Genomic DNA, 14,746 nt, shown 5'->3' with positions numbered 1-14,746 from the left:
TTCCCCTTCATTTTTTTATTAAAATTTTCCTAATGGGATTTTCCCCTAACCAAGTACTTAAATACCTGCAGTGAAGGGAGGTCACTTCCCTTCATGTGGGAAACACTGCCAGGAGAAGTTGTGCCTAGGCATTAGGGCTTAATGTAAAAACTCCAGGTTATTTTTTTTTAATCTAACATGGATAAGTTTTTAAAATCCCTAGTCCTAGAATCAAGGTTCCTAATTCACTGATTTTCTTTTTTTATGAAGTTAGCAGCTTAATGTAGCTTTAGGAAAATAATTAAATGCTTAGTTTAAACAATGTGAAATTAAATTTCTAAAACCAATCCAGAGATTTTCTAGAACAATTATAGGAAGGAGAGGAAGAGGAGGGGCTGGGGGAGGAGGAAGAGGAGAAAGAAGAGGAGGGGGGAGGAAGAAAAGGGGGAGGACAACAACAAATGCTCTGGAGTCTAAAGATCTAGGTGCCAATCCTGATTTCCTACCTGTGACCTTAGTCAAGTCACCTAAATTTTTTCATTTGTAAAAGGCAAGGAGGTGTTCAAAGAGATAATTTATAGAATCCTTCCAGTTTCAAAGCCCACTCTGACTCTATGTTGCCCTCAGGTATAAGAGAGGAAGAGCATTACTACAGAAAGATTTGAAAGTAATGAGAAAATGTTAACACTGCTTGCAAGGAAATGAATTGTACTTTCTTCAACTGTTACCAAATGCTTCTCTATATCATAAATAAGATTATTTTGTTCTTTACAAAAAGAATATACATCCTATATTTTGGAAAGGAACATATTTATGCTTTTTGAAACATGGAGAATTCAAGATGAATTAAATTATTTAATCTGAAATAACAGCTTTCCACCCACTCTTTGCATATTAAATCCTAGATAAATGTGCCTGTGTGCCTATGAAAAGTTAACTGTTTATATGTCCCCACATAAATATCTCTAATCTCTAAACTGTATTTAGTCTTTTAGAAGGCAGTTTCTAAACTGACTGTAGCCATTTTGTGACTATTTCAGCAAACGATTGATAAATCCCCATAAGCCTGAAAGGTGAGTTACATTGTCTAAAAAACCTCCATCTTCCAAGTATATTTTGCATTAATGATTTTGTTGCCAAGCAACTATTTTTTAAAAAAAGCACAAAAGACTTTCTGAATGCTTACCATTGCTAATCTGACTCTGCATAAGAGAGGATGGTGGGAGGCCTGTTCCAATGGCATCACTCAGATTGCTCTGGGAATGGATAGACTGGTTGGATCCACTCTGAGGCATTCCTCCTGGCCCAAGATTCATGTTTTGTGTTGGTGGCTACAAACAATCAAATGGAGTTTAAGTTTATTATTTAGGAAGACACTATTTTAAAAAATATGTTATGGTGCCAGAAATAAGGCTTGTAACTACATTCATTTTGATTTTTTAACCTCATGAATTTCTACCACCCAGGATTAATTGTTGAATATATGTATTCCAAATAAAGAGAAATATGTGTGTATATAAAATCTGTTTAGTCTAGAATTCCAATCTGCCAGAGATTATATAAAAGTAATACACAGAATTCCAATCTTCCAGAGACTACATAAAAGGAATACATTTAACATAAATACGTAGAAACTTTATCATACAGAGAAAATTTTAAACCATGTATCAACTTTTGATACATTAACATCTACAAAAAGATGCTACATTAGAGCATCACAGGTTTTTGTATACATAATATGTTCAATGCACATGTGACCATATTTCAGTACTTTAAAAGATCTAGGACTTAATCCATGCTGTTACTCCTTCTTTTACCAACAAAGACCTCAGGCCATCAAAAGGCATTTTTCATGAGTTGGTGTACCCTTCTCCTCCCTCCATTCATAACCTGGTGGCCAACCTTATGGTGATGAGGCAAATAGATTTTTAAGAACAAATTAGTACCATCAAAAACAAAAAACAGGGGCAGCCAGGTAGCACAGCAAGTAAGAGCACTGGCCCCATTGTGGGGATGACCTGGGGATCAAATCCAGGCTCAGACACTTAGCATCCACCCAGAAACACCTGGCTGTGTAACCTTGAGCAAGTTACTTAACCCCAATTGCTTAAAAAACAAACAAACAAACAAACAACATCATTAACAACAAGAACAGCAGCAGTAGGATAGTGACTTGTCGCAGGATTGTTTCTCTCTGAGCTCCAAAAGAAAAAAAAAACATGAGAAGAGATTTTATTATCATCACTATTATTTATAACATATCACACAATTACAAATATCAGGACAGCTAGGTGGTGCAATGGATAGAGCACTCGGCTTGGAATGAGAAAGACTCATCTTAATGAGTTCAATTGCAGCCTCAGGTACTTATTATCTGTGTGACCCTGGGCAAGTCACTTAAACCTATTTGCCTCAGTTTACTCATTTGTAAAATGAACTGGAGAAGGAAACGGAAAATCATTACAGTATTTTTGCCAAGAAAACCCTAAATGGGGTCATAAAGAGTTGGACAAAACTGAAATGACGCAACAACAGCAACTATGCTATAGAAAATATAATAAACATTGTATGCTATTAAGCTATAATATACTGTTACACTATTGACTGTTAAACATATATTAGGTGTTGTGTTATAATAATCTGTAATTAGCATATAATTATGTTCATCATACACCTCCATGTAGGATACAGACCATCTCAGATTCTAGTTATTCCAGGAAAGCAGTATAAGTTTGTAGCATGTACTCCTCAGTTAGAAGGTCTTTGACTTTGACTATACCAAGTGATAAACAACTGTGTATCTATTGTCCAAGGGATAGCCTTGCTAAACTTGGATGATGCTTCTCACTGGGTTGATTGAGGGTTTAGAAATTTGTTGGTCACTGCAACTCTCAAAAAACACCTTAGAAGTTAATAGAGGAGCTATGAACTGTATCAGGAAGGGAGCTGTTGTTGTTTGTTTGTCCTTCCTTCTCAAAGAGGACCATGGCATCAGGGAATGATGACATGACTTGCAGTTGACTTTGATTTGAGGAAGGGAAGGCTGTTCAAGGTCACCAGCCTCACTTTCTCTTCCAGAGCCATTTGGGTCCAGTGGCCAGATATTCATCACTAATGATCCTTTAAGACTACCATGATCATAATGACATTTCATCATCATCACCATCATCATCATCATCATTAATAAGTTCTTTGTGGGCGAATGCCACATCTTATTTACCTTTCTTCCTTAGTACCTAGCACTGTGCTTGTACATATTGTTGTTTCAGTCATTTTCAAGTCATGTCAGACTCTTCATGGCCCCACTGGGGTTTTCTTGGCACAGATACTAGAGTGGTTTGCCATTTCTTTCTCCAGCTCATTTTACAAAGGAGGAAACTGAAGCAAATAGGGTTAAGTTGCTTACCCTGGGTCACACTGCTAGTAAGTGTCTGAGGCCAGATCTGAATTCACCAAGATAAATCTTCCTGTTATCATGCCCAGCACTCTCTAGTCACTGGGTCACTTAGCTGCCCATGCTTGTACATAGCAGAGCTTTAATAAATGTTCTAGAATTAAATGAATTAATAAGCCAATTAAAATGAGTTCAACATCTTTTATACATATTATTTTAAATGCTGAAGAAGAGTTACTGGATTTCAATTTCTGCAGCTGAGAATGATACAAAAAAACTGGCACTTTTTATAATATGGGGACTGATCCTCTATATTAGTCACTTGCATTAATCGACCAGAAAATAAAACCTTTACAAGCCCAAGTTGTCTTAGGCAGTAGTATAAATGTTCTTACAAAGAAGATTTGAATAAAACCACTGTCAAATCCTTTGCACTCACCATCTAGGTTTGCAGCATTTCTCTCATTCCTTAACTGCCTCATATCTACCACTAATCATACAGGGAGGTTTAAACCAAAAATGAAATTTTAAAAATGTTACTTTAAATAAGGCTTCAAAGGACTTCAGAATTAGACATCACCAAGGTGGGTTTAAAAATAAAAGTAACATTAATCATTTTGCTTTGCAAAATATAACCAGGAATCAGTTTAACTAACTTCCTGACTTTCTAGATGGAAGAATTCTTGAAAACATGATGAACCAGGCTTGTTTTTCCCAATAGAGGGCAAGAATAATGCCACATTTCAAAGCCCTTTAAAGTTTATGACATACTCTCTTTACAACAGCCCAATGAAGTATTTAGTACAGGTATTATTATCTCTATTTTATAGTTCGAGAAACTGAGGCTCAGAGAGGTTATCTGACTTGCCCATGGTAATTTAGTTTGAATCACAATTTTAATACAGATTTTCTGACTTCAAAGTCTAGCAAGTTTTCATTTTGACTATATTGCCTCTCCATTCTCTCAAAGGAAGCTAGTACATTGGAATCACATTATTCAACACAGAGTGGAAGATATATTAAGGAGGGGTCTTCCAGGAGCAAATTTTGAATTATCAAGGGATAAAGCCCCTAGTTACAGTGCTTACATAAATTACTGTCCCAGAGTATGGGGGTCTCTGAAAGCAGAGTCTAAGTCATACTTTTATATGTCCCCAGCCCCTTGGGCTACCATGTTCACCTCCACGTCAAGATGAATCAGTATAAGACCTTTGAGAATGAGGAGATAAGGACAAGAATTGCAAAGGATGCAAAGGTATTGAGGAGTTGTGATCTGCAGTTATTAAGGAGTTGTGATCAGCACTGGAGGGAGTGCCCATACTCATGAGACAAGGGATCCTGTGAAATACTGGAAAGAATCAAAGACCTTTCTCCACTAGGCATCTTAGATTTTACTGGAAAGAAGTACTTACGGCAGGAAGCAAAGACTGCATGTTCTGGTTAGAGTCTGCTATTGTTGCCAAGTAAACCAAATTTCTGTGTAGTATTTGTTGGTATCTATGGGATAAAGGAATAAAATTATTCAGGGTCTGGAGACCAATATTGAATGTTCTCATATAAATCAGTGTGGACTTGATATAATTGATAACTTATTGATATTACATAAATATCAATTAAGCAACAAGTATTTATTAGCAAATAAAGTAAAAAGTAAGCTGGCTCTTTCATTAAAGTCCCTTGGTTCTAATAACCAATAAGGCAGAATCTAAATGCCACCCCACTCAGGAAAGGATCAGTCCCAGCACAACTCAGTTCGCACATTTTAGTTAAACATCTGAGATGACATTCTATTGACATTCAATAGAAAGAATACCCCATAATGACATGACAAGCTCCCTCATGCCAAAAGTGGAAAACAATAAATATGATGCTATAAGGACTCAGAAAGAAATTCTAGTTCATGTCATAGTAAAAAATGCCAACTTTTCTTTAGAAAGTAACCAGGTAAAAAATTTTCTTTTAATGAGGAATGTGTTGCTTTGGGAGACCACAAATATAATGGCAGCAATTTAGCTGAAAGAAAAGTATAAATGCGCAGAGTAACTCAAACCTATCTATCAAATGCTATTAACTTTTCTTAACCTTATGTTTTTGGTGAACTTCAGAATGGCCCAAAACAAACTCTGGAAAGATAGTTGTAATCATGTTTAAAAAGTTATTAGCATGCACAATTCTGAATATCCAAGGAGCAGACAGTAATAAATGCCCATGACTTGACCTACGGCAGCCACAGATGGCTAGCTTGGGAGTGACCTAATCCCCAAAATTCTGTACAGACTTTAAATAAAAACGACTAAGGTCATGATGAATCCTTGGTACCTACACTATCCCATCCATGGCTGATAAGTTACTAGCTTCATGACCTTGGGCAAGTCACTTAAATCTCTCTGAGACTCAGTTTCCTGATGTGTAAAATAGAGAGAATAATACCTACAGTCCTTCCCTTACAGAAGTGTTGTGAGGATTAAAGAGATAATGTATGTAATATGTTGTGCAAATATCTATTATGAGCATTATTATCATCACTATTCATTTTCTACTCCTTTTTTTTTTGGAGGGCAGTTGGGGTTAAGTAACTTGCCCAAGGTTACACAGCTAGTTTTTTTGTGTGGATGTTAAGTGTCTGAGGCCAGAACCGAACTTGGGTCCTCCTGACTCTGGGGCCAGCGCCTTACTCACTGCGCCACTTAGCTGTCCACATTCTCTACTCCTAAAGGAAATTCTATTCAAAAATAAGAACGAGCACCTTATCTTCATCATTATGAGGGTTTTTTTGTTATTTTCTGTGAATATATGTCAAGAAGTGTCCTTTAAGTTGACTCCTCACTATTATGATAACACTTAATTGTAATAATTAAATAACAATAATTATTTATATTATTTAATATCTCAATGTATGACTTATAAGCCGTAATCTTATGAAGTTAGTTGTATAGAAATTGTCTCCATTCTATAAATGTGGAAATTGAAGCTCAAAGAGGCTAAGTAATCTGCCCCAGTGTCACAGAGCTAGAACTCAAGTCCTCTTATTCCAAATTCAGTACTTGTTCCAAAACACCATAGAATTCCTAATCCTAGCAGTTAGCTTCTACACTGAAAACAATCAGCAACCAAAATGGTAACTTCCTAGGACCTAAGAATAATAACTTTTCACACACAAAAAAAAAAGATTATACAAAAACTAAGTGACACCAACCAAATGTTCTGAAACAAGTTGAAAGGAAAATCTACTATTTGTTATTTGCCATAATAGACATTCACACAGTGGGATGTATACAGAACTATTTATAGTACTATAGGCTCAAGAGCTGGGAAGGTCTTTAGAAATCATCTAGTCTAATCTCTTTATTTTAGAAATGAGGTCTATAAGGGTTATAAGGTTAAAGATCACATAACAAATAGTGAAAAGCAGAGCTGGGATTTGAACCCAGAGTCTCTTATTCCAAGTCTAGTGCTCATTCTACTAGCCATGCTACTCAAAATTTAATATATATTTTTTACCTGAATAGCCAATGAATCTATTCCATGGTCATTTTTAATTTGTATTGAATGGTACCACTTCTAGGAGAAAACAGTAAGTGTATGTCCTATTTAGAGTCTGTTAATAGCCAAATTATATTGTTTTACTGGCAAATTGTTAACTGGCAAATACACTCTGCCACATACATGTTCCTTTTACTACTAAAAGAAAGCATCATTGTAAGGCAAGAATAACAGTCCTTTGGCACTATTACTTACTGAGTACATTCTGCAGTCTTGCCCTTACTCTGGTAGTCCATAATACACTGAATTAGGTGATGGTTTTCATCTAGCATCTAAATAAAAAAATAAAGAAAGTTAAAACATTCACAAAAATATCTTTGAATGGTTCTAATCCTAGAATATCCAGATTTTTGTTTTAGGATTTCTTAACATTTGTGCAAGTTCATTCATTAATTCATTTCATAAATATTTAGAGTGACTGCTAGATTCATGGCATGTTACATGCATGGTACTACATTAGGCAGAAAAGAGAGGACAGCAATAATAGAAGACATAGTCTCTGCCCTTAAGGAGTTTTCAATCTACTTGGGAAAAAAGACAGATCATTCAGAGAACAATTTAATATTAAATATTAAAAATCTTTAACACCGTCAGGTATCACTGATGTACCATCATAGTATTGTGAGTAAGGACAGTTATTTACTAGGACATAGTTTTTGAGAAAGATTTTGAAGGAAGTACTGAATTTACATTAGTCAAGAGAAGGAAGGAGGAATGGCATTTCTGGTACCATGAAAGTAGGTCTAATGTATTGAGACAATGTACAGTGCCAGAGAGATCAGAATGGACATACAGGAAGACATTTTTCTCAAATAGAATTTGTTACAATATGAAGAAAGCATTCAATTTATAATTTATTTCTTATCATTTGCAGTACCGGGAACTCCAGATAGAAATGAAAGATTAAGAAATGTTCTATTAATCTACATGACTATAACATAGGCTGAGGAACAAGTGCTACACGGAGGTCAACTTGTGTCATAAGAGAAGCCCTTTTGGGGTTTATAATAATATTATTTGATAAAATCTTTAGAGAAGTCACAGAGAGTATATTTATATGTTAATTAGTAACAATATTAATTTTTCTATTTGTGTGCCTTGCATATAGTAGGTGTCCAATAATTGTTGAATTGAGAGCAAATAAAGCATTTTTTATTCACAAAATTTCATACTGGGGAGAAAGTTACAGCTTTCTTCACCTCGAATCTTAAAGTACCCTAAAACAAAATATGCCCAATCTGACAGCCAAAATATCATTACTATGAAGAAGTCCCACTAAGCAGACAGTAGGAACATGATATACATTGCATAACATCAAAATGAGTGAAAATGAAGAAACATATCACAATTTATGACAAAATTTTTTTAATTTTGTTTTTCAAATTAAAAACATTTTTTCTCCTTCTCTTCAGATTAAAAAGAAATAAAGGAAAAAAGGGCCTCTTAACAAATATATATTGATAAGCAAAACAAATTCCCAAATTGGTCACATCCAAAAATATATGGTTTATTCTGTATTCTGAGCCCACTACATCTCTGTCAGTAAACAAGTAGCACATTTCATCATTAATCCTCTTGAATCAGCATTGTTCATCGTGTTGATTGGAGGTCCTAAAATTTTTTCAAAGCTGTTTGTCCTTATAAGGTATTAAAAAAATTAATTGCTATCTTTAGATTTTACACTTTCTGTATTTAACAGTATTTAGCCATTCCCCAATTAGTTGGCAGCTATTCTGTTTCCAATTACAAGAATGCATTTTTAATTGCCAATTCTCAATAGTTTATCAATAGCTGCATGTTCATTTTCTTTCTTAGAGAACTCTTAGTTCTTGTTTCTGTGAAAGAAGTGCTGTTTATTTGATTTCACTTAGGGGATAGCTCCTAAATTAATTTAATTTATGTGTTGTTTAAATTTTAGACAATTTAAAAATTATAAGACCCTATAACTTTACTTAAAGTTCCACTAAAAACCGTGGACACTTTTTGAACTTTCCACTCCTTTCTCACCTACTTGTAATCTGGTTTCTGACCTTATCACTCAAGTGAAACTGCTCTCCTGAAATATTAATAATTACTTAGCTGCAAAGTCCCATAACCTTTTCTCCATTCTCATCCTTCTTGACTTCTCTATTGTGTTTGAAATTACTAACCACTCCATACTACAAAACATTTTCTCCTCTCTGAGTTTTCATGGTACTGTTCTCTCCTACTTCTCCTACCTCTGTACCCATTCCTTCTTAGTCTGTGCTAGATGATCAATCCTTCAGTTTCCACTCTCACTTTGGCAGTGTTTGTTTTTTTGCATTATGTTTGGCACTAGGAATATCAAGGCAAAAAGGGAATCACCCTTGCCTCTTTTTACATTTTCTCTCATCATGATTATCCCTCATTTCCCATTGGTTCAACTATCATCTCTATGCAAATGATCATACATTTATGGCTAGAAGGGACCTAAGAAGCCATCTTAATCTAACTCCCTCATTTTAAAGATAAGGAAACTGAAACTCTGAAAGCTATTTATGCAAGATCCCAGAAATAGTAAACATCAGAGATAAACCCAAGTCCTCTGACTCCAGAGTTAGAACCCATTCCGCTGTACCATGGAGACTCCCAGACCTCTATATTCGGCCCGTGTCTCTTTTTTATTTTTTGCCTTTTTTTTTTGTAGGGCAACTGGGGTTAAGTGACTTGCCCAAGGTCACATGGCTAGGGGTGTGTGTGTGTGTGTGTGTGTGTGTGTGTGTTAAGCATCTGAGGCCGAATTTGAACTCAGGTCCTCCTGACTCCAGGGCGTTCACTGTGCCACTATTCACTGTGCCACCTAGCCACCTCCCTTGTCTCTTTCTTAAAACTGCAGTCCCGCATCATAAATTGCCACTAGACTTTCCTGCCTGTATGTTCCACAAGGCATCTCAAACTTAACGTGTCCAAAATGGAACTACTTATTTTTTCACCAAAGTCCTCCTTCCTAATTTGATGATTTCTTTTTAAGGTGCTACCATATTTCTAGTCATCCAAATTCACCATTTCACAACCTTCTTCATTTCTCATATCCAATCAGTTAAGTCAGCTAAGTCTTGTCCCCTCTACCTTAATAACATCCATTTCACTCATCTCCTCTTTACATTCACACAGGCTCTTTACTTACCAAACTATGTTCTAAGCCAACCTGGTCTCCTTGCTGTTTCCCATATATTCTATGCCCATTGTCCCAGCTATGCCCCATTCTTAGGATACATTTCCTCCTCCTCTCATAAAATCCTTCCTGCAGGAAGACTATCCTGATATCCAGTTGCTATTTTGTGTCTTCTTTGTATATATTTTGCCTGTTTCAGTATCCACAGGGAACAACCTTAAGGAAGACACTAACTTGTGAAAATACATTATAGGCTCTAGGACAGAGATAGACCAGCAGGGATGGGCCATAGAATACATGAAAGAGAAGGATATGAGATTTTTTATTTTCAGAGCTGTAATTTTATTTTTTAGATATTAACAACTCCTCATATGGAAACTCCCTCTATTAATGCAAATGGGCAATTTGTCTATAACTTATAGTGTTAGAGACTTGCTTGGTGGTACTGAGAAGTTAAGTGACTTTTCCACAGTCACACCAGAAGAAGGACTTGAACCCTGTTTTTCTTCTAAGGACTGAACCATTACCCACTACACTATGCTGCTTCTCAATATGAGATATGGCTATTTTACCTTTTTATCACAATATAAGACAGAGGAAGAGCACCTCAAGTTTATGGAGGTGCTTGAATGCCAGAGAAAGGAAACCAGGGAAATTTTCTGAGTGTAATACTCACATGACCATTCATATCTCTGAATAAATTAGATTATTCTGGCAGCAATATAAAAAATGGGCTGGAGTAAAGAGTTTTAATCAGATTTTAAGCTAGTATTTAAATTTCTAAATTTATGCCAAAGTAGTTCCAAACAAATATTTTGTAAACGTGAAAGCTCCCTTTCAATGTGAGCACTTCTTTTCTTAACTTTTCTATAACTGCAAACATCCCAGTGTAATTGTTCCAAGAGGTGGCCCTGCTTCAGGGTTGAGGTGAGCCACTAGAGGGAGCTATGGTATCTACTCTTAAGAGTGGCCTGTTGGAAGTTCAACAAGGATATCAATTCCCCACCACAATGATGAACAAAACAAAACGGCCACAGGAACTCACATTTTCAGGGGCTTTCCCAAGATCAAGTGAAAGTAAAGAAAAAGAAACACTACCTCTGAAACCATTTCTTCATTTCACTCTGGCATTCCACTAAGATGTGAAAGTCTAATACGGACCAATAGAGAATATATATATATATATATATTTGGGGGGGGGGGGCATCCAGATCTGTGATTTTATCATTAAAGGGAACTCTCTAGTGTGGAAACTGTCCACTGATACAAATCATCCACTAACTCATCTGATGCCCTTAGTCACAAAACTAGTATATGTCAGAGGCCTCAGAACATGAACCCAAGTATTCCTGGTTCTTAGAAGTTTCACTACTCCACAAAGTTTGAAGAAATTATATCTGTTTCTACAAATATATTTCCCTGACTCACATTTTAAATGTTTTCATTACAATATCATTAAATGTAATAATTCAATTTTATTTTATTTTTAATTGTAGAGCAATTTTAACTTTTAGAAACGCAAATATGAAAATTTCCCTTCATTCTAAAATACAAATTTACTTTCTTTTTAAAACTTGTATATCATGCTATGCTTGAGACAATCAATCAGCATACACTTATTGAGCAACTATTATACGTCAGACATTGTGCTCATCTCTGGGGACATAATAATAATCTCAAAAGGCCTTCCATGGGGTGAGGGTAAGAAGATGATACACACATAGAGAAATAAGTGTATACAAAATAAACACATAGTAATTGGGTGGAGAGGTAGGAGAAGCTAAGGTGGGAGGTTTACCATGAAAGGATTCATGGAACAGAAAGGATTCATGAGCAGAGCTTTGAAGGAAACTTCAAAGGGATTATATGAAGCAGAGGTATGGAAGGAACAAAAAAAGGCAAAAAAAGGACAAAATAGACAGGAGACAGAATGGCGTACACAAGAAGCAGCAAAAAGGCCAGTTTGGCCGAACAGCTGAGTGTGTGAAAGGGAAGAGTGTATATGGGATTGAAAGATAGGATGTATTCAGGTTGTCAAGGGCTGTAAATGCCAAACAGAGGAGTTTTTGCTTTTTTGCTTTGTCTTTGTATGTCCAGCATTTAGGAAAATAGTAAACTCTTCATTAAATGCTTATGATTGACAGATTGATTTTCCTAGAGGTATGAGTGAGCCACTACAGTTTATTAAGGAGACTCACATGAATAGTTCTACACCCTAGAAATACCCCTTTAGCAGCCGTGTGAAGGATATATTGAAAAGGATGGGCACTGAGGCAGAGAGACCATTTAGGAGACTGCTGCAATAATAGTCTAGGTAAGAGGTGATGCGAACCTAAACTAGGGTGATGAGAGAATGTAAGAGATGCTGTAGATGAAGAATCAGCAAAAAATTGAAACTGATTAAATATGTGAAATAAGAGAGTGAGGAGCTGAGGATGATTCTGAGACTTTGAAGATAGATGAATAGAAGGATAATGTACCCTTGACAGAAATAGGGAAATTGAGAAGAGGAGTGGATTGAGGAAGATGAGGTCTCTCTCTTGTGTGTGTGTTTGTGTGTGTGTGTATGAAGATGGTGAATTCCATTTTTCAGTGTAAAAGCTTCTAATTTTATCTGTGACTAATTTTCTTCAAACTTAGAGGGAGTTCTCTCACTTAAGAAAGTATAATGTGAAATCTGCATTACTGAGTTAAAGCTGAATTCTGAATTCCCAAGAGGAACACATAAAACCTAATACTTCTTTTTTAGGACTGTTCTCCTTAAGATAGAAAGTCATTCAGTTAATAAGCACTTATTAGGGGTCTACTATGTGGTAAAGAACTGGGCTAAATGCCAGAGACACAAAAGAAAGCCAAAAGACTATCCCTGTTCTCAAACAGTCCACAGTCTAATGAGAAATAATATGTAACAAATATATACAAATAAAATATATGCAGAATAAATTGGAGGTAACCAATAAAGAGAAGGCACTAACATTATTAAGGGGGTTCAGGAAAGGTTTTTTGTAGAAGATGGAATTTTATCTGGGACTGGAAAAAAGCTAAGGGAGTGAGGAAAGAGAGTATTCCAGGCATGAGGAAAAGTCAATGAAAATGCCCAGAGACTGGAGATAGAGCATAATGTTCCAGGAACTGCAGGGAGGTCAGTGTCACTGAATGATGGGGAAGTGGAAGGAGGTGGGTATTTAAGGTATGAGGAGACTGTAAAGGTAAGGAAGAGTATTTTGTGAAGGGCTTTGAATGCGAAACAGAGGATTTTATATTTGATCATGGAGGTGATAGAGAGCAACTTGAATTTATTGAAGGAGAAGGGGCATGATATTGGTCAGATCTGTGCTTTCAGGAAGGTGATTTTACAGCTGAGTAGAAGATGGACTGGAGTGAGGAGAGACTTGTGGCAAGAAAACTCACCAGTAGGCTATTTCATTAGCCTAAGTGTGAGGTAATGACCACCTGCACCAATGTGGTGGCAATGTCAGAGAAAAGAGGAGGGCATGTATGAGAAAAGTTATTAAGGTAAAATTGACAAGACTTGAAAACAGATTGAATATGGGGGGGGGGGCGGTGAGACTGAGGAGTCAAGGATGACAACTAGGTTTCAATCCTGGGTATCTGGGAGGATGGTGGTGTCCTCAATGGTAATGGGGAAATTCAGAAGGAGAAAGGCTTTGGGGAAAAAGATGAGTTCACTTTTGGACATGTGTAGTTTAAGATGTTTATGAACACCTAGCCTGAGATGCCTAAAGGGCAGTTGGAGATGTGAGTCAATTAGAAGAGACATTAGGGTTAGACAAGAACATATAACATAGCTAAACCAAAATAAAACCCCTTGAAGAAAGTCTAGGATTCAGGTAATGACTTAAGGCAACTGCCATTACAACCTTATTAATATGCAGCAGTTAGCTGTACAAAATATTTTTTAAAAGAAAGACAGAAAAATGCAGTAAGCTGCTTATTCAGGATAGTTGGGAAAATGGAGAGTTCTTGTTACTTAAATCTTGCGGATAACTAGAAATTACCATATATACAAATATAGCCAACTCATTCTTTTAAGACAACAAGGCAGCAATTCAGAGCTTTATATGAAGTTTTTGGATTGAGTGCAGAAAAAAGTGATATTATATTGATGGTATGATTAAACGTAATATTTTGCCTCTACAAGGCTCAAAATTGTATGATATAGGGACACATATGGGCAATCTAACCAACCTGCACTATCATCAATATAATAAAATGAATTGGGTATTACAGTCAAAGGAAAAAAAAAGCTTTATAGTCCTTTGTCAACAAGACTAGTAAATTGCTGGCACCTATTCTTGACCTGATTGGGCAGGGCAACAGTGTATGTAACAAACACTTTTAACTAAACCTCAAAGATCAGAATACAATAAACATTATTGACACAAGAACAATACTAAATATAATTAATCTTTCTTTTATAATTATACCACTTATGTGCCTTTCATTCCCAGAACGTTTCTCTTTTTCTTCTCCAACCTTAAGAATCCTTAGCTCCCTTCAAAGTTCAGCTCAGGAGCTCAACTCCTGAGGCTTTCTCCTCTCCCCAAAATTACTTTGTATGTTTTGCATATATGTCGTATCCTTCCAGTACAATGTGAGCTCCCTGAGAATAGTGACTCTTTCCTCCCTTCCTTCCTTCCTTCCTTCCTTCCTTCCTTCCTTCCTTCCTTCCT

The 14,746-nt window shown here is 36.1% G+C and overlaps 1 protein-coding gene across 2 annotated transcripts in view; it reads right to left on the bottom strand.

Moving 5' to 3' along the window:
• The window catches only part of SS18L1 (SS18L1 subunit of BAF chromatin remodeling complex), a 259,676-nt gene that overhangs the window by 229,437 nt on the left and 15,493 nt on the right, over positions 1 to 14,746 (bottom strand). For both annotated transcript variants that reach the window (XR_011165339.1, XM_069072541.1), the window contains exons 2-4: positions 7,112 to 7,188; positions 4,786 to 4,870; positions 1,166 to 1,310 (exon numbers count right to left, since the gene is read on the bottom strand). Coding sequence is in view for 1 of the 2 variants with exons in the window: in XM_069072541.1 (XP_068928642.1) it covers positions 1,166 to 1,310; positions 4,786 to 4,870; positions 7,112 to 7,188 (307 nt within the window). In the remaining variant the exon portion in view is untranslated. The remainder of the gene's footprint in view (positions 1 to 1,165; positions 1,311 to 4,785; positions 4,871 to 7,111; positions 7,189 to 14,746) is intronic.

This window comes from Petaurus breviceps, unplaced genomic scaffold, assembly GCF_028583685.1.
Source record: "Petaurus breviceps papuanus isolate PSGF00001 unplaced genomic scaffold, PetGlider_PUasm1.0 90847, whole genome shotgun sequence".
Taxonomy (NCBI): Eukaryota; Metazoa; Chordata; class Mammalia; order Diprotodontia; family Petauridae; genus Petaurus; species Petaurus breviceps.
This window is presented reverse-complemented; position numbering and strand designations above follow the sequence as displayed.